At 50.6% G+C, this 20,185-nt stretch overlaps 1 protein-coding gene across 2 annotated transcripts in view; it reads right to left on the reverse strand.

Moving 5' to 3' along the window:
• Positions 1-1,560: 1,560 nt before the first annotated feature.
• ZBTB7C (zinc finger and BTB domain containing 7C) overlaps positions 1,561-20,185 on the reverse strand; it is a 162,245-nt gene continuing 143,620 nt past the window's right edge. For both annotated transcript variants that reach the window (XM_052778571.1, XM_052778572.1), the window contains 2 exons: positions 12,369-13,565; positions 1,561-7,062 (listed from right to left, as the gene is read on the reverse strand). In XM_052778571.1, the coding sequence (XP_052634531.1) occupies positions 6,426-7,062; positions 12,369-13,549 (1,818 nt within the window). In that variant the 5' untranslated portion in view covers positions 13,550-13,565 and the 3' untranslated portion in view covers positions 1,561-6,425. The remainder of the gene's footprint in view (positions 7,063-12,368; positions 13,566-20,185) is intronic.

Consider the following 20,185-nt stretch of genomic DNA (forward strand, 5'->3'; position numbering starts at 1 on the left):
TTCCTCTGCTTGGCAGGTAGATGCGGCTTGGGCACAACGGGAGGTGACGGAGGATCGTGCGTGTCCTGGTGTAACCGAGACCCCCAAAACACCTCCAGATGTGGGTACCGGACCCCCGATGTCCCCCAGCATCGTTCCAGTGGCAGAGCTGTCACCAGGCCACCACACGAGGGCAGTGCGAGTTTGAGCATGCCAGGGAGCTGCAGAAAGCAAATGAGCAGAAATGGAGAGAAAAACCCCAAATTGTGCTTAGGGTGGGTTTTGTTTTTTTGTTTTTTTTTTTTTCCTGCAGACAGATTTCATGCTGGGGTATCGGACATCGCCAGGGGTTGCTCCTCAGCCCAAACACCATCACGGTGACGCTCAGATGCTACATGAACGGTCACCCTGGAGGGCCATCACGAGGTGGTCCATCACCCAGCTCACCATCATTTAATGCCGTAACTTCTCTGGCCCCCAGCCCCACAGCACCGTTAAGGATACACGAGCCACTCACTGCTTCAGGTAATAGTTTATTTTCTTCAGAGGTGTAAAATGTGCAGCAGGTACGTGTATAGGACTGCCGTTTTCTTAGCCAAGAGGAGTCGCAACCAAACAAGAGACCGAAACAAAGAAACCTAACAGTATCCTGCCCTACAGCAATTAGTGCAAGTCATGTAAAACATCGGTTCAACACAGGAAATCAAGGGGAAAAAAAAAAGGCATTTCCAAGCCACAGGTATTTTCTCTTCTGCCGTCGGGGTGGCGGGGATCCTGGAGTGGGGCTGGGAGGTGGGATGGGGCTGCGTTTGCTTGGGCTACACGGGGAGAGCAGGTGTATCTTCTACAAGAAGGGCTTTTTCTCATTTCTTCCCTTTTTTTTTTGGCTTGGAAAGAAAGTCACGTGCGGACCAAGGAGGTGCAGGCTCTCAGAGGTGCCAAAAGGCGACGGCAGACCCTAAAAACCCAACCATGAGCGACCTGCTGCAAAACACAACGTTTTCTTAAAACGAGATGGTTGGGGTCTTGCTTCATTTACTCTCTTAAAACTTTCCTCTGCAACCACACAATCTTCCAGCTTCAGGGCACCAAGACTGTAAATAAAGCACTAATCCCCTCCAAAATGGGTGTGAAAATGCCTGGGATGGGGGGCACAGCAGGTCCCTCGGGGCTGCAGGCAGGGCAGGAGCAGAGCAGAGATGGGCCAGTGTTTGCAGCCCCACTGGTGTCACTGGGAGACCTGCTGAGGACCACACATTCGGGTCGAAAGCATTTTAGGGGGTATTTTAAGAAATTATTAACCTATCCTTTCTGCAGGTAAGTGCCAAATGGAAAAGCCTCTCGCTTCCCAAAGTGCAGGCTCTTTCTTTTTTTTTTTTTTTTTTTGGTTATTTTTTTGGTATTTCATGTCTCCTGGAGGAAGAGGCTCTTGCACTGCTCGCCAAAGGGTATCGAGCCAAGGGCAAGGAGTTGCCCGTCCAGCTCCATGCTGCTCATCCACAGGAGATGCTCCTTTTGCAGCAGCACCTGGTGCAAACAAATGCTGTGTGCGCAGCAGCATCCCGGCACCGTTTTCCCCATCGTGGTCTGGATGATCTAGCAGATAACAGCAGCTGTTCAGGAGCAAGAGTGTAGCCATATGTTGCTGCTAACAAGCATTTACTGAAGCTGGTTTCTTTCTGTGATTCCCATGTGTCTGATTAGCGCACAGCTCCTCCGAGCAATTTTCAGATTTTTCACCCTCCCCTTGCAAATCTTTTTTTTTTTTTGGCATGATAAGCAAACCAGAATATGAGCATAAAATGGGGTTAAAAGCCACAAGATTTAAAAAAAAAATTGAAAACGTATTTAATAGCTAAAAAGGAATTCACTTAATTTTAATTCTATATTTTTTGTGCTCAGAAACACACTGTTTATGTGCTGACCCTGCCGCGGTCCTGCAGGCTCTGAGCATAGATGAGACGCTCAACAACTGACCACCAGCCCTGGGAGGGGGATTGATAGTTCCATCTTCTCCAGCCACATTTTTGGACTGTGCCCACAGGTCCAGACCCCTGCCCGAGCACCTGAGCACTCCCTGGGAGCGTGAGGGAAGGAAAATAACCAGTGGCTGTGAGGGCTCGGGATGTTTTGCTGGGATTGCACCAGGGCGTACGACCAACGAGCCCAAGTCCCTGGTCCCCAGGCTTGGGAGGATGGACTGGACCCTCATTTCCCATCGCATTCCCAGTCAAAACAGACTGGGAAGAGGTTAAGCTGACCAAGCTGGGAATGGTCCCTGGGCTGTGCCAGCATCCCATCCTCCTGGGAAAGGTTTTGCCAGGGACTGCCCCATCAGCTGAGCAGAGAGGAGGGAGCTGCGGTGACGGGAACATCCCTCCCCGTGGTTAACCTTATCTCACTGTAGCTATGGGAAAGGAAAGCAGTTTAGTCCAAGCTAGTTTTTCCGAACCACGCTGGTAGATAGACAGGTGCCATCGAAGGTGATTCATCCCACCCTTGGGAGGTCCGGCGTAGGTGGGATGAATCACCCTCCAGTAGTACCTGCCTCCCTCCAGAGCCAGGATGGCTTCAGAGGAAGGCTGGAAATCACGTTGCAGGTTAGGACACCCCAAATTAACGTGTCAACATGTACGTGTCTCAATGTGCACAGGGTGTCTGTTACTTCACTTCCAAATGGCTGAACGATGTGGGATGTGTCCCACCATTCATACCTGGCACCTGTTTTCCAGGGTTTTGCACCTCTTTCACAAATAACAAGGAAATTCTGCAACTCCATAGTGGCAGCATGAATTACAGGGCTCACATTTGTGTCAGCTGTGTTCATAGAATCATGGAATGGTTTGGGTTGGAAGGGACCATTAAAGGCCACCTAGTCCAACCCCCCTGCCACGAGCAGGGACATCTTCCACTAGATCAGGTTGCTCAGAGCCCCGTCCAACCTGACCTGGAATGTTCCCAGGGATGGGGCATCAACCACCTCTCTGGGCAACCTCTTCCAGTGCCTCACCACCCTCATCATAAAACATTTCTTCCTTCTATCTAGTCTGAATCTCCCCTCTTTTAGCTTAAAACCATTACCCCTTGTCCTATCGCTACAGGCCTTACCAAAAAGTCTGTCCCTATCTTTCTTCTAAGCCCCCTTTAGGTACTGGAAGGCTGCTGTAAGGTGCCCCCAGAGCCTTCTCTTCTCCAGGCTGAACAACCCCAACTCTCTCAGCCTGTCCTCACAGGAGAGGTGCTCCAGCCCCCTGATCATCTTTGTGTCCTCCTCCGGACCCGCTCCAACAGCTCCGTGTCCTTCTCATGTTGAGGACCCCAGAGCTGGACGCAGTACTGCAGGTGGGCTCTCACCAGAGCGGAGCAGAGGGGCAGAATCCCCTCCCTCGACCTGCTGGTCACGCTTCTTGTGATGCAGCCCAGTGCTCAGCGGTACCTGCTGCAGCCGAGCCCTAGGAGCCGTGGTGAGAAGATGAACAAGAAGCCACCACTCCGTGAGCTGGGAGAGAGCCCCGCGTCCTTCCAGCCCGAGGCTCGGTGCTCATCACACCCATCCCGGCTGGGGAAGGGGATCAGAGCCCCGGGAAGGCACCTCCACGCTTAGCTGGGCTCCCATGTTGGATACCTGTGGCCTGGAGTCACCGCACAACATCGAAATGGGAAGAAATAGGGTTTTTCTGTAGTCCTCCCTCCCCACCCCAAAATGTGATCACCGCCAGCACCCGGCTCTGTCCAACCCAACCCAGTGCAACGCGGGAAAATCAGCCTTAACTCGTTAATCGTCATCAGCATCGCAACACCAATGGCCCCCTCGGGTTGGAGCCCGTACCAGCTAGATGCTTAATTAATGCGTGATTGGTTTGGCTTTCCAAAAGGTGCTTTTGGAAAGCACCAAATTTGTGTGTCCGGCAAACATCCGTAGACCTGAGGCCACGGGGACGGCTGTGCCAGCCCGAGGAGGGAGGCAGCTCAGCATCTGCAGCGGCTTAGCCTTCTCAGCATAGCCACAGGCAAGAGAACCAAGTCCTGCTAATAATTTAAGAGCATCAGTTAATATAGTTTAATAAATACATAAAAGGATCTAGTCTCTTTTTTTCCATCCACTTTCTAGCGTCAATGAAAGTTAAGGGTGATTGTCCCGTGAGTAACTAAGGCAAATTTGTTTGTGTGTGTGTGTTTCTCTCTCCTTTTTTGATTTTTTCCATTGTTTTGTACATAAAACAATCACATAAAAATAGTTATAAATAGAAAAATTGCAAAGGTTTTTCCCCCCTAGACAAATAGGAAAAAAACCCCCAACCAACCCAACAAACAAATTGAGACAGAAAAACCACCTTGCTTCAAGTCCTTGTAGATTATACAGTACTCAGCATCTTTGGATACTTTACAATGACTCCAAATCGTAGACAAAAAAACACCTGAAGTAACCAGTCATCTGCAAAACGCTGCTTGTGTAAGAAGTTGATACGGATTAAAAAAAAAAAGTTTGATGCAGTTCTAAGAAGTTTTCTTTTTTTTTTTTTCTTTTTTTTTTTTTTTCCTCCATTGACTTGTTGCACACGGAGTCTTTGTGGATTTCTTTTTGGAGGAGGAAGGAAGCGTTGGGCAGTTCCTTGGGATCATTCTGCTACGGATGGTCTCAGAGCAGAAGTCCTCCATGCCCTCGTGGGGGCTGTGGATCCTGGACCCCTTGTGTCCCCGCCATGCTCCGGTGGGGAGACCCTCATCCAGCCACCGCTTCAAAGTGGCACCACCGATGGGCAAAGCAAAAAATGAATGAAGCCGCTGTCCTCTCATTCCCTTTGATTCTGCTGACGTTGAAAGGTAACAGTAAAAAGAGAAAGAAAAAGCCCTATTTTGTAACATTTACATTTTCAAGTGCTGGTTTCATGTAAAACCAGCTTCCCGGGGCACCCACCGCAAGCCGTCTCAGTCGATGGTGAAACTGGGGTCCCACCACGTCTAAGAGGAACTTTTGGAGGCAGATGGCCATCAAAAGCCTTTATCCTTGAGAGTAGCTCATGTTTTTAGGGGCTGAAGGAGGCTGACGGGGCGATTCCAGCCAATCTGCCACTTTTTTGGCCTCAAAAGAAATATTAGATAGGGGTGGCCAAGCCAGGGTCTGCAGGGATGCTGGGGAGGACCCCAGACCTGTTGGCCACCATGGGTGACCTTCGGCTTGGAGAACCCCATCGTGTGTTACCGCCTCGTCTTTTGAACCAACAAATGGTGAAGAAATAGTATTTCTGCTTGCTTGCTTGCAAGTAGACAATCTCATCTGCAAGATATCTTTAGTGGATTTCTTTTCCACAAAGATCTCTTGAGACAAGCAGCGGGGATATTTGCACACCCAATTTTTTCCCATCAACACTGCAGATTCGGGGACACTCAAGTGTTTTGTAAATTTTTGTCATCAAAATATATATAGGAATTAGGGGGAATTAAGGACAAAACCCCAGACATTTCAGAATGGTCAGCGGCGGTGAATTCTGACTCTTTGGTTTGAAACGACTTCTTCATTTCAAAATTCCCACATGATTTATTTTTGCAAAGCAAGGGTTTAATAAAAGCTCAGAATCGAAACATTTCTGATCCTTCCAAGAATTTTCCTTCACCTTTTCAAGCACTGAAGTTAAAATACTCCAAATAGGCTTTGGTTCTCCTTCTGAAATTTTGAAACAGCCAAAGAACCAAAATAAGTAAAAAACCCCTTTTCCACCCAGCTTTGCTCTTGGGTGATTTTCTATCTCTTTTTTTAAAAATTTTTTAGGGTCCCAACTCATCCTGCACAGCAGGGCTTTCACCAGCCCTGCAAATCTGATATACCGCTGAGAATGGCAACGGCCAGGATCCTCCCCCTCCCAACGTGGCTGCTTGACCCTCCCCTTTATCCCTTGTAGAATAAATTTTGTTGCCAGACATGGGAATTAATTAAAAAAAAAAAAAAAAGTCCTTTTGACCAAAAGGGCCAAGGAATGTAACATATCAAAACCAAGTCTGGACAGCTTCTCAGTGTCCAGCAGGCCCCACGGGTGGAAAATGGGGAACATCTGCCCCAGAAAAGCCATCTCATGGTGACGGCCATGCCCTGGACTAAGGCAAGTGACATTTTCGGGAGCGTTGAAGAGAGCAGCAGTCCTGGCCTGGCCTTCCCAGACGGAGCCACGAGTGGTGGGCGGCTGGATCGGGCAGCAAATGCCTCGTGGCCGCAAAGCCAAGTGCATCGCAGAGTCTAAAGTGCCGGTGGCCATGGGGCGCAGCCCCTGCCCACCCACCCGCTCGCCCCGGGGTTGGCCTCGTGCCCCAAGCCCCGCGGTAGGCCACGGCGGCGAGGGGACGAAGAGCTTCTTGGGAGCCAGACGATGCGAAAGGGCAGGCGGGGACCCCAAGGGAGCCGGTCGCCCTGTTGGGAAGGGAGCGGACCCACGGTGGGACCGGGCGCGGGTTTAGTTACTCGCCTCCGAGATGGGAGCCACGTGGCCGAGCCCTGCCAAGCCGCTGAAGCCCGTGCTCCAAGGATCGGGAAGGGGGAAGAAGGGTTGGGTGGCGAGGTTTTCGTTATGGCCCAGGGCGAAGGCGAAGATGCCCGCGTTCCTCTCCATGTCCAGCTGGGCTCGCCTGAAGAGCTTCATCTGGGTTTCTTCAAACTGGCTCTCCAGCTCCTGCAGGCTGAAGGAGGTCTTGGCCCCGCTTAAAAAGTGCTTGGGGCTGGGGCCGGGAAGGCACATGGCCGCGCCGCCGAGGTGGCCGCTCATCTCCTCCAACGTTGGCGGCATCACGAAGCTCTTCTCCACTGGCGGACCACCGGGAGCAAAGAGCAAGCCGGCCGCCCTCCACGCCGCCGGCTTGCGTCCTCGCCGGGGTCGCGCGATCCGGCAGCTCTGGCGTTTGATGTGGCGATGGAGGTGGTCAGAACGGGTGAAGCTCTTGTAGCAGAACTCGCACTGGTAGGGCCGGACGCCCGTATGGATGCGCATGTGGTTCTTCAGGTCGTAGTTGTGCACAAATTTAGCGTTGCAGTGGATGCACAGGTACGGCCGCTCCCCCGTGTGCTTCCGCATGTGGATTTTGAGCTTGTCCTGCCTGCAAAAGAAAAGGTGCTCGGTCAGGCGGCGTGGGCTGGCAGGGATGCGGTTGGGATTGCTCCTTGGATCAGGAGAGGGAAAGGCGATGGGAAGGTGGGGAGCTCATCCTGGGGCTTCCCCCAATCTATGGATGCTCTCGCAGGCTGGCGTTTGCATCCGCCTCCTCCTTCCCGGGGCGACAGCACCTAAACATCGCACACGCCCAGCCCTCCACATCAGGAGTTTGCAGCCCATCCCAGAGTTCAAACCAGCCTAAATCGGAGGAAAAAACCCTCTGGAATAAAACCAAAAAACGTATGGGAATATCTAAATAAGTACAGCTATACTCCTGCCTGCAAGTAAGGAAATCAGTTGAGTTTTGAGAACCTGGCAATGTGGGGCAATACTGCTTAAATAAAGTCCCTCTTGGAGCTGATTTTCCTTTCCTTTTATCCTTGCACTGACCACTGGGTGTCTCAGGAGCTTTCGTTTGAAGCGGGAGCATCGCCCAGGGTGAGGCAGGCAGAGGTGCAGGCAGAGGTGCAGGCAGTGCCCGGGCGCTCTGCACCCGCTGTCCTTCCCTGCCATGTCTTCCAAGGCCAGCACACATCCAGCCTCACACACATTTTGGAGAAGGTTTTTAAATACAGCCATGGAACAGCATAATACCCATCCCAATGGCACTTATTTACAAATACAGTTTTTTTTTTTTTAAGGGAACATCTAAAACCAAAAACATTTTCCCAAGCTGGCAGTCCAATTGCTATTTTTTTTTTTTCAATAAGTAAGTGTTTCCTTCTGCAGTCTACAAAAATCACAGCTAAGGCATACGATTATAAAAAGCAAAGCGGATTGTAGCTGAACTGAGCCAAGCACACTGCCTAGGCTGCACCAGCAGAGTTCAAGTAAGTAAACAGCAAAGTGGGAGAATTCATATTGGTTCCTGAAACGCTTTCAGTATGATCCCTCCAAGACGTTAGTAATGTGGCTAAGAATATGTAGAATATACGGAGTCATAAAATATGTGAGCATGCGAAAAAATAAAAAGCAAAAACCACCCCAAAAATCTATTTTTGCTGGCAGGTCAAGCCCTCAAAACTTGCAAGGTGCTGCCTTTGCACTAATTTCTGCCACCCTGCCTGTGTGCATCTCGAAATAGTTTTCGGTGGCACGACCGGCAGCACGCCGGTGTCGGCCACGCCACGAGCAGTGCAGCCCTGGGATGGGCATCCCTGCAAACCATTCCCTCGGGATCAAGGATGCAGAGAAGTATCCCTGGCAGGAGGATCACTTCTTCACCAGATGATGCTTTATTGCCTTTGGGAAACCGGTCCCAGCCTGGTCCTGCATCTGCAGCAGCAGCGCAGGCAGTGGAGATGCTCCCTGCCCGTACGGAGGCTCTAACGAGCTCGCGTGAGGTTTACAACTCATGCAGATTTTTAGGGAGACAGAAAAAACTGCATCTCTCGGTCTCCATGCCAAGGCCAGGGCCAGATCGCAACTTCCCACTCTGCAATCTTCAAAGATGCTGTTATCCCACGATTTTAACAAGGGGGCATTTCCCCCGAAAAGGCTGAAATCAGTTCTCAGCAGCAGACAAAGCAGCTTGGAAAATTTCATCCCAAACGGATAATGCGTAGCGAAGTCATAAGCAGATGAACGCAGGGGCTCGTAATGCCAAGTGTTGGGAAATGTTAATAAAAAGCAGAGCTACCAGCCCCACCTATAATATAATTTAAACCTATATATGTAATGTTTAACCTAGCAGGATCGCTTTTCCTAATAAACATGCAGCGTGCCAGGACTGTATAATGTAAATACAGGCAAAGCTTTTTTCAGGCTATTACCCATCTCTGGCAGCAGACGGGCAGAAACTCAATCATCCCTGCCCCAGCAGCATCTCCGTGGGATGGAAGAGAGGTTTTATGGCTCTACCTGGAGAAGCTCAGAGGCTGGGCGGGTGAGATGCTCCGGCTGCGGTGAAGCGCCCAGGGGAGGATGCGGCATGGGAAACACAGGCTGTGCGAGATGGGAGCTCGGCTCGCAGGCTCTCCGAAGGAGAACCGCGCTCCGTGTGTGTGAATAACCTTAATGCAATTGCATTAGGAGAGCGATTAGGGCTCTGCGAGCTGTCACAACACAAATAATAGGAACAAATAATGTTAACCTTTCTGGCTGGAACAGTTTCTCCTTGAGCACTCCGGGGTTGTCTTGGTGGAAAAGCTGAAGTATTTGCAGTTTTCTCCAGCATTTTAGCAGGGTAAAACAGCAGACTAGAAGCTGAGCAGCCTTTGTTTAAGGAAAAAATTAATGAGCTATTAAATGAAGTCCTGCTTCCTGCGATCAGATGTCCGTGGGAGTCGGGAGTGGCAGATCCAGGTGGATGTGGGGTCCTTGCCATGGGATGCGGGATCCCACTGATGTGAAGGGGAAGGGATCTGATGGGGAGGTTGGGGGACTCCCCACCCAGGAAAATAAATTTTCTCTGTTTTCCCCAGCAAATTTGCTCCTCCACAGTTCCTCGAGCGCAGAAATAATGCAAAGGACTGATTAATTTAGAAATCTCATTTGGGAACCTCTGCTTCCCTGCAGCCTCATTCCCAGGGGTCCCCAAGGGGGGACCCTCTGGGCTTGCATCTCCCTGACGAAGGCACCCCTCACTGCCGTGGGTGCGAGTCCGATGCTTTCGGGAAGCATGAGACTCCCCCCGAGAGCAAAACACGTAATCCGAGTGGCAGAGTTCAGGAAATCCTGGCAGAAATCTCTTTCTACATCTCAATCACTCCACTTTACTTAAATACTTTCCCCTAAAGGAGAGCTCTCACATTAGAGTAATGCTGAAAACGGCTAAAAAAAACCCAAACAAAAACAAACAGCAGCATGCTATTCAAAATACTTCCAAATACATTTAAAAATAAACCGATGTTTTGAAATTTCCACTTTGCTCAGGGTGTTAAAGAAGGAAAAAACTCTCCAGCCTTCAGCTCTGTGCAGGGTGACCCAAACGAACAGCTTCATTTTCGTGAATGATGATGGGAGACTGCACCGCTGGGCTAGTCCCACTTTTCTTTGTGATTATTTTCTTGGGTTAAAGTCCTCCTACCTCTGTGCTTTGTATTTAGAAGCTGTTGAGCATATGGGGGGATGTAGAAGCTGTCGGGTTTAACCCTGCATTAGTAATGGGCCACGCTAGACCATCTCTGCCTGGAGCTTTTAATCTCCAAGATGCTGATTTAACCTGTCCGGATTAGGGGTCAGGATACCTGAATTCTCACCTGAACCCCCCTACTGACCTCGCAATGACTGTGAGTCGGTACCAACATCTGTCCGTGCCTCAGTTTCCCCAAACGAAGCCAACAATGCTGCCCTTGCTTGTAAAGGACTTTGGGAGCCCTCTGGGAGGGCTCAGCTCTATTATTCCCATGACAGGGAAGGTGCCAGTGACAGGTCAAGCCAAAGCTATTTCCTCGTCAGCAATTAGCATCCGCAGCATCACACCCTGGAGAGCGATGGGGACCGCAGGATGGGGTTGGCCAGGTGGCCATCCCACTCCTCCCAGCAGAGCCTGCGCGTCCGGAGGTGATGACCCAGCGCTAACCTGGGGATGCAGCACCGGCAGGAGCCGGATCCAAATTCCTGCAGGCAGGAATTAGCACCAGGCGGTGGCCTTTCCCCTGCAAATACGCAGGGTGAGCCGGCTCGCGTCACATACACCCGCCCCAGGCTTGATGCTCCCCGCATTATAATACGGTGTCTGCTGCGTTAATGGAGGGGAGCATGGAAATTTATTTTCAGGTCAAATCCTCATCATCTGCATAACTTCCACTTGAATATTATCACAGGGACGGGAAAAGAAAAGACAGCCTGAATGCGGGAGCACCCCAGGTGTCCGGCCATTGTCAGGAGCTCGCCTTTGCCTACTGTGCATATTATTTTCCTCTGGTTTCCTCGCTCCAGCCTAATAGGGCTCGCTCCCTCACACGCAGCCAGGAGCTGAAATACCATGCTCTTGTCAGAAAGCTTTATTATTATGGTAAAGATTGTACTCATTAGATATTAATTATACCCAGCAAGAGCAGGTCCAGGAATCTATTTGTCTCTGCTCACCGATTAAATTTGCCCAGCTTTTCAGACAAAGGTTGCAAGCTGTATCATTAGATTTGCGTAGCCCGCTCCGATTTATTACCGTTGAGGGGTCTGCTGGGGTGAAGAAAGGTGCAAAGGCTGGAAATTGGTACGAGGGCTGGATCTGGCTGGTCATGCCTGCCTTGGAGCAGCCCATGTTGGGACTGGTCTCACCTAACTTGAGATACCTAAAAGTTACATTGCCTTAGCTAAGCCCCGTCGGTTGTCTTTGTGGTCAGGGATGACACCTTCGCTCACCCCTTTCTCATCTACCTCTCCGAGGGTGCTGATCTCCTTCCACTGACCACGGAGGGAGTCGAGGTGCCAGGTTCTTGGGCGGCCAACATTCGGGGTGATGAATCATAGAATCATAGAATCATTTACGTTGGAAAAGACCTTTAAGATCATCGAGTCCGACCGTTAACCAAACACTGCCACGTTCACCACTAAACCATGTCCCTCAGCGCCACGTCTACATGTCTTAAATACCTCCAGGGATGGTGACTCCACCACTTCCCTGGGCAGCCTGGTCCAATGCTTGACAACCTTTTTGGTGAAGAAATTTTTCCTAACATCCAATCTAAACCTCCCCTGGTGCAACTTGGGGCCGTTCCCTCTCATCCTATCATTTGTTACCTGGGAAAAGGGACTGACACCCACCTCGCTACTAACGTATAATAATTAGGACCGCTCCAGCCTCAGAAAGCCCAGACACTGTCATGTCTAAACATGTGCAACTTGGTTGTGGTCTACACAGATGCCAAAATGTGCAAACCCAAACTAATTACATCCCGCAGCTAAACGGCCCTCCCAACTCAACGCATGTCCCAGCACATTAGAGATGAAGCCTCCTTGGCTGTTTGACCATCTGTTTTCCAGCTGCCTCTGGTCCAACTGTGGTGAACTATGGTGGGGTTGAAAATATCCCGTTACTTATTTAAGCTTTTGTCCAGTGAGGGGATGGATCCAGTGAGTTGTGGATGTGATCCACAACCCACCAAAATCAGTAGGTTTGTTTTCTTCCTCCACCCTCCCTTCCTCCCTTTTTTTTCCAAAGGGATGGAGATCATGCCCTGCTTTCTTTGCTACTTTTGGGGAGAAAAAGAGACGTGTAGCTTAGGAATCAGCCATGGGTCACGACATGGTCCCTCCAGCCACCCCCCCACGCAGCCACGCATGGCAGAGGTAACCAATGCACACCTGGTAAAGCGGACTTCACAGATATTGCACATATACGGCTTCTCTCCCGTGTGGGTCCTCATGTGCCTGGGCAGTTTGCCGGCTCCCATGATGACTTTGTTACAGATGGGACATTGCTGGGATGCCTTGGGCTTTATCTTCCTCTCTTCCTCCAGGGGCCACGGGGGAAAAACTCCTCCAAACTGGGTAGCGCTTAGGAAATTGAGATAAGCGCTATAGTCAGTCTCTGCCTTAATATGCCCTAAGGGAGCTGCTGGGGTGTTGGTAAACATGTCCTTGAAGAAGTCATTAGGGAAAGGAGGCGGAGGCAGGTCTTCCTTCTCCTCCTCTTCCTTGATCTTCCTCTTTTTGATCACCAGATCCAAGGGGCCATTGTCTACTTGTGGCTCCTCGAGCTGGGAGAAGGAGCTAAAATCGCCGTTCCATAGATGGGGGAAGAAGGTAGGGGCGAAAGGAGAGAGAGCTGGCCTCCTTTCTGGGATGTTTGCCTTAGGGTACAAGTTTTCCCTTAGCAAGGACTCGATGGAGAAGTCTCGTATCACGCCCAAGTGTCCAGAGGAGTTATTGGCTGGGTAGTGATTTGGAAAGTCTTTAGGTGCTTCTGTATATGCTTCTTCGGTAAGATCAGACTTAGAAGGGCTTTGGTGACAGCTTACTTCTTGGACATCGGTTAGGTTCTCCTGATTGACAAAATCTTCCACTTCCTCCTCCTCCTCCTCTTCCTCCTCATCTTCGTCTTCGTCTTCGTCATCATCTTCGTCCTCTTTGTCATCTTCCTCTTCCGCCTCTCTGTCGGGCTCCATGATTTCAAGGCATACATTGATAATGCACTGGATCTCCAGCATCTTGGCAGCGCTGAGGATGTGCTTGACATTTGAGGTGGTGATGGTGAGGGTTGAGGTGTAGGCAAACTCGAGGATGGCAGAAAGTGCTTCAGGCTTGACAAAGTCAATCTCGTAAACATAGGGCTGGTCTGTTAAAGTGCCGGTAGTGAAGAGTTTTTTGAAGTACTTGCTGCAGGCAGCAAGGACGGACCGATGGGTCCGGTACTCCTGGTCCTGTACAATGAGGATGACATCGCAGAGGAGACCGTCATGCCGCTGCTCATTTAAACCACATAAGACTTCACTGCTGTGGTTCGGGAATGGGATCCCGATAAGATCCTCAATGCCATTGGCCATATTCTCATTTAGCGCCCTAGGACAAAACACAGACAGTAGGGAATTAGCAGGGAGTTCCCAACCAGTAACACCAAAATGACCCTGCCTTCTCTCAATGTCCTCCTCCCCCCTATCCCACTTGGACCTCTGTGCGCTGCCCCAGTGCATCTCCATGTCACCTTTAACTCCTTCCAGGTCCTCTGTGATTTAACCTCTGCTTCCCTCCACATCACTTTGTCTCCTTCTTTGTCTCCATCCATCTCTTCTCCGTTCCTACCTATTCACCTTTTCGTAACCACCACAAGCTCCCTCTTCTCTTTCACATCCCTCCCCCAGGAACCTTGTGTAATGACTCCCACCCCATCACGTTTCTTCCACATCCTCCCAGAGCCAACATCTTTCCAGGCCCACGCTGGATTTTCCCTGTCAGGAGCTATGTGGGGAAAGGGTGATGCTATATTGCTTCACGCTGCCAAGTGCTAGCACCTACACCACTTAAAGAAGATGAGCCAGGGGAGCGCCCGTCTCCTCTACGCAATTGTTTTTGGGACTGGTACAACTGGACGTCCCAAATAGGAGGGACTGCTGGTCGTGGCTGTTTGCTGCAGCAGAAGAGCCGTCCTTATGGGGCAGGAGGTCTCCAGTTCTGTGTCCTCCTGCTACTTCATGCCTGGAAGCTGTCCCACGTCACCTCAGCATGTGGGATGTCTTCCCGAGGGATCTGGGAATGGGGGAGGCAAGCGAGGAGTTGTGTGTCACAGTGTACCTGAACGCTCAGAGAAAGACAACCAGGGAGCAAGGGCCTGGCCAGAGGCAGATGGCTGGCTGCTATCTTCACCCACGAGCTGAGCTTGCTCCATTCCCAATCCTGCTTGGACTTTTTAGCATGGTGTCAAATGCCCTGTTCATCTGGCAGACACCTTCCCCTGCTAGAGCAGCTCCAGCTTCAAAGGGAAATTCGGAAGCAAAAAGCCCACACCCAAAAGGAAAACCTGATTTTTTTGCCATTTTTTTTATCTGTAAGATGTTTCCTCTTTCACATGGCTCCAGCAGCCCTTCCACATGAGAAATCCCAGGAAAGGAGACTGACTTCCTCCAGCAGGCGACGAATACATTAATCCCATCACACACAGAATACATCAAACAGCCAGAATAACTTTGACTACACTAACCCCTTGGAAACTCCCAGGACACAGAGCATGTGTTCATGCAGTGTCACCTCCACGAGCCCCGGCTCGTGGCCCCGCTGCAGGTAGACACTCAGTTCACAGCCGAGCCGTTAATCTCCGAGAAAGCCCAGGGTACACGTAAGTAAAACTCCAATCCCACTCCGGCCCCTTTCACAAGGCTGAGACCATCAGGCAGGTTCCCAATCCCACCCCACACCACCTCTACATCTCTCCCGGGATCCGTGGCCACGTCCCGGGTGTCCTTCCCTGCTCGGTTTCTGGCCGCGCTGACTCTAAACTTCCTTCCCACCAGCTGTGGGGACCTGGTCTACCTCACGGTGAGGGGCTAGCTCCCACCCTACCACCTGCCTCCATCCTTTGGGGATGGAAAGAGCCCAGTCTGATGGAGGTTGTCCAGGGAAATCCTTGCTTCACCTTGGTTGACAAGCCAGTGACCCTTGGGGGAGGCTGGGGAGCCGTAGAGGGGACCGGACTCTGCAGCAAATATTCCCATGGAAAGAGGAATGCCGTCTCCCTTCTCCTCCCTCCGCAGGGTCAATCTCCAGCCGAGACCTTGCAGACATCTCCCCCACACCTAATCAGCGCTGCCGAACACTCGCTGCGTGGGAGCCGGCGAGCGAAGGCCTTGGGAAGACGGTGCAACCTAGACGGAGGGAGAACACCCTGCGGAAGGGTTACGGACCACCAGCCTGGTGGGAGCAACGCCGGGATGGAGGACAAGCCATCCCTGAGATAGTGAAACCTTGCGGGGGGGCTGGAGGGCAACCCCCACCACGGGAAGCCCTCTCCAGCCACCTCCCCGTGTCCAGAGGTGGGGAAGGGAACGGGGAATTAGACCCCTCCGACCCCCCCTCAGCTCCAGCTACCGACATTTTCGGCCGAGGGACGATGCTCCAGCCCTGCATCCCATGGTATGCCCATTAGCTCCACGCTAATTATGTCTGTTGTCTGAAACAAATTGATTCATTACAGTGTGCTGCGCTTAACCATGTTAACTAGCTACGCTCCTCTACCAGCCCAACTGGATCCGTATCAAATCTTCCTTGAAAATCGCCGATAAATGAAAGTAAATCCAATGTATTCTTCAAGTGGAGTGTAAGATAATAAATAACCCCTGAGCCAGGGAGGAAAAGACAACTTCCTTTTTAGGGCTTTGTATCCTTAATAATAAGCAAGAGCAATTAAATTTCTATTGCTGTATTTATCTTGCACTCGTTTATTTTTGTTTTGAAGGAGCATTAGTGTTAAAGGAGCTCCTTGCATGAAGGAACGTGTTTTCCTACAAATCTATTTTGATCTTTTATTGCCAGATCACCCGAAGTGCAAAAGATCAGAAAAGCACAATATTAGACTACCCTGACAATTGTTTTTATGGAGGTTTTTTCCGGACACTAAACTCCATCCTCCCTAATTTGTGGATTATTCACTCAGCAGTGAGAAAGCAAGAAAAAACGGAATTAGGAGATCAGGGAGTAAACTAAAATGATGTACAGCTCCTTTTGGTGGAAATGGACTCCTTTTCTGTTCTTTTCCCCTCCTGGTCCTCTCGAGATGCGATTCTGTTAACCAAAGCACTTAGGCAAGCTGATAACAGGATGCTGGCAAAACTGAAGGTGATTCATGTCATTTAAATGGGGGGGGGGGAGAAACAGCCCATTCATTTGCATACATTTGCATTTTTTAAACTCGCAGGGTGGTTTGACAGCTCTGGAGCTCAGCGAGCCTGAGAAATGACCTTATGGTTCCCATGCCCCGGGGGAGGTTGATGGCCAGAGGCTGGAAGTGTGCTGAGGCTGACGTTTTCCTTCCTCCCCCTCCCTCCTCTCCCTCCTCCTGTGCTCCCCCCTTCCCCTCCCCAAGCCAAGGGTGGGGTGCTCAAGAATAACAGGCCTAAAAATAGCATCCGATGGTGACAAATGTCACCAGTGCATGCACACACACATGCAAATGCGGAATGGCCCGCATGGAGTTAAACAGAAAAATCCCATTTTATGATAGAAAATTATAGCATTGTTAAAATAAACTGGGGTTTGTGGCGGGGGGGGAGGGTGAAGGGCACCGAAAATAAATGTATTCTGCAGATGACGTCTTGAAACATTGCATTTATGGGCATGCTTAAAAGTCATTCATTACTCTCTTGCCATGAAAAGCCCCATTTATAAAAGAATGATCCTGGGAGATGCTATTCGGATACAGGACCGCTTCCCCCCGCGCTGCCCGCGGGCGCATGGCGAGCACCTGAGGCTGCAACAGGAGAAAAGGGGAACTGGGGAGAGCTGAGCTTTGCCCCCTTTTTGGGTGAAAAACCTTCTGGTTTTGGGAAGGATGGTGCTTTGCCGGCTCAGGGCGGCGACTGCCGCACCAGGGCGATGGAGATATGTGGGCAGATGTAGGCAGATGCAGGCAGGAGTCTTAGCAGTGAGGTCTAACCTCGCTGCCTGCCTGAACGTGGGTGATACAACCCAGATACAAGCCAGGGACTGCAGCAATATTATAAACCATCTGCTATACGCACTCCCTGAGTGACCCGAAGCTCATCCAGGGCACTCTGCTGCTCAAAAGCCCGTTCTGTTTTTTATTTTTATTTTTTGGTTGCTTTATTCTCACGTCTGCTTTTAACTTTAAGAATCCTTCAGTATAATACAGCCTCTGAAAACCAATAATATAAAACTGAAATATCAGAAAGAGAGGCGAAATGCTCATTTAGCGCTGTGCTAAGTAAAAAATAGAAGTATACTCAATAGATTATAGAGATATATGTCTAGAAAATAGATAAAGGAAACTAATATTGCCTATATTCATTTGTGTAAGTGGAAATGGAGGACTGCCGCAGCTTGGAGCAGCCCTGGGCAAGACGTGCCAGCCCCGAGGTGGGACAGGATCCTGCCCCTGGGTCTCAGTATTGCTCAAAGCCAGGAGCAGGAGATCTGTCACCTCTGAGGGCTTCTCATCAGCACTTCCCTCTCCCATCTTCTTCCTCATCTCCGGCGACAACGCCCTGCGAAGCCGGGCCCTTGGAGGAGATAAAGGCTGCCAGGAAGAGCCAAGGCTCGTGTAACGCGTGGCTCCTGGTTCAGGGCTAAGGGATGGCCCCTTCCCATCAGCTCCATCTGTGGGGACAACGCTTCACAACCCGAGTCTTAGCTGGGAGATGGCAATTTTGGGCTTTAATTGCATGCTGGCATGTAACATCATTACTAAAACATGTAGCATTTAATTATTTTAATATTTTATATGTGTATGGTTTTATATTTGTATATATGGATATATGTATATTTTATATATTTATATTTTTATACTTTAGGTATATATTTATTTTTATATTTCTATATTTTGATATTTGTATAGAGATTCTCGGAGCATCGCCTCTTAAAACGTGCATTGCTTGGCCTTCTCTTTGTTATGATTTTCCCTGCAGGAAGGTGCTGGCTCCTGACTACATTTCTTTTTGGTGTGCCTATATTCACTCTCCTCAGGAGGGCCAACCCGAAGATATCGGGGTGCCCCGGGGTAAGCTGGGGAGTGCAAAGCGGTTCCCCCCCCCAGGCCGTGCTCATTCTGCATACAGCACAGCAGAGGAAGGAGCCTGAGGCTCCAGCTGATCTCTGCCTGCTACCGGTGTCAAAATGACATTTTTCCAGGCAAAACGACGGTGTCTCCAATTCTTCCCTTCACCCAGCCTGCGCACAGAGCGGAGTTTGGGGTGCAAGCTCAGGGACAAAGCTTGGGGTTGAGCATCCCCGACCATCGCTCCCCACCCCGGCCGGATCCTGCCACCCCAACACAGCATCCCTCACGCTCGGTCCCTGCAGGCACAAAACCCCAGGAGGGATTCGAGCTCTACATCTGAAGCATGAGGCCATCCAGCAAAATATCCCAGAGGTGGCTGGACCTGGATTCGGGGCGCTCAGCATCCCCGGCCACCCCAGCCTCCTGCCCGCCACAGGAGAGGGACTCAGCAGGAGGTCTCAACAGCTTTCCCCATCCTGATTTATTTTCTACCACTATCTCCTTCCCTCCCCTGCCCGGGGCTCTCGGCACCCCGAGGGACAGACGCTTTGGCTCTGCTGCTCTCCTACCTGTTCCTCTTTCCCAATCCCCGCTCCAGGCTGAAGGAGCAGAGGCAGCACCCAGGGTGGGCTGGCTGCAATCCCTCCGCATCTACCCATGGTCCCGTGTATGTAGACCTGCCTGCTACATCCAACAGCCCATAAATATATGTGTTTTGGGTTTTTTTTTCCAGGTTTATTTGTGCCTCGTTATAATGAGGCAATTAAGATGTGCATGTGAGATTACCCTAATCTGTCAAAATATTACAGCTACTTTCTATGGGATACACTGACCAGTGACTGATAGCTCCTGCTCCGCAGCTGTGTTGTTATTTCGGGGGTATAGGGATGCTGGGGCTCTGTTCCCGCATCTGCCGATTGCTCCATGACCTTGAGCAAGCCCCTTGTGCAAACGTCCCTGAGCGGAGTCACCCACATTGACACCCCACCCGAAGCCAGCTCCACGGGGATGACACCGTTGCCTTGGCCAAGCGCTTGACTCCAATTTGGAAGAAGCCTCTTCTTTCATACCAAGAAGGAGTTAGGATCCCTCAAAGCCTATGTGAAATGCAGGCAGAGAGGTGCGGTGGGCTTTTAAAAATTTTTTTTTATTAAAAAAAGAAAAAAAAGGAAGATGTAAAACCTAAAAAAAGGCAAATATTTCCTTAAGCACACCTCCCCTCTGAACATCTTGTCTCCAGAAGAACGTATTATTAAACCACCCACCCCAGTACCTAGCGTTTCTCCCCTCCGGCGGGAAGGTGGGGCAGAGTGCGCTCCTCACCTTTCAATCGCTTCCCTGCGAGATGCCCGAAACGATGAGGAAAACGCGGTGACACCAACCCCTGCCTCCCTCGCAAGGAAATCATCAGGTTTTTAAAGGAGATGAGCTGCTTTGCAGACCCAAGGATGATACTGTGGGAGGGAACTGGCTCGTTAGCAATAGCACACCAGAAGTTTACTGCTGAGCTGGGTACTGGCCCCAGTCTCTAATAACTGAGACCAGCCTTCCCCTTGGGACCAGTCTTGCTTGGGGAGTACGGGGTTGAGCTGGGAAAGTTGGGGGTGTTTGGTTTTTTGAGAGGTACACAATAAGCTCATCCATCCAAACCTGAGGATCCCTCCTCAAAAACAAAAAAAACCCCTGGATTTTGCTTAGATCTGGACAAAGTAGAAAAGGGCAGAGGTTTCCAAAGTGATGCTTTGGCAAGGAAGGATGCAAAGAGGGTCACATTTGCCGTGGAAGATGCTCACTTGGAGCAAGGATGGGGAGGAAGTCCCATAGGGGTGCAGAGGTGGCATCACCCCACGTGGCTCCTGGCAAGGGAGCTGCTCCATAAATGGAGCAGGTCAGTAAAATTTAAGGGGATGCTCCGTAGGACGCCGGTGCAAAGGCTGCCTATAGCGGCCAACAAGAG

The sequence above is a fragment of the Harpia harpyja genome, chromosome Z (genome assembly GCF_026419915.1).
Source record: "Harpia harpyja isolate bHarHar1 chromosome Z, bHarHar1 primary haplotype, whole genome shotgun sequence".
Lineage (NCBI taxonomy): Eukaryota > Metazoa > Chordata > Aves > Accipitriformes > Accipitridae > Harpia > Harpia harpyja.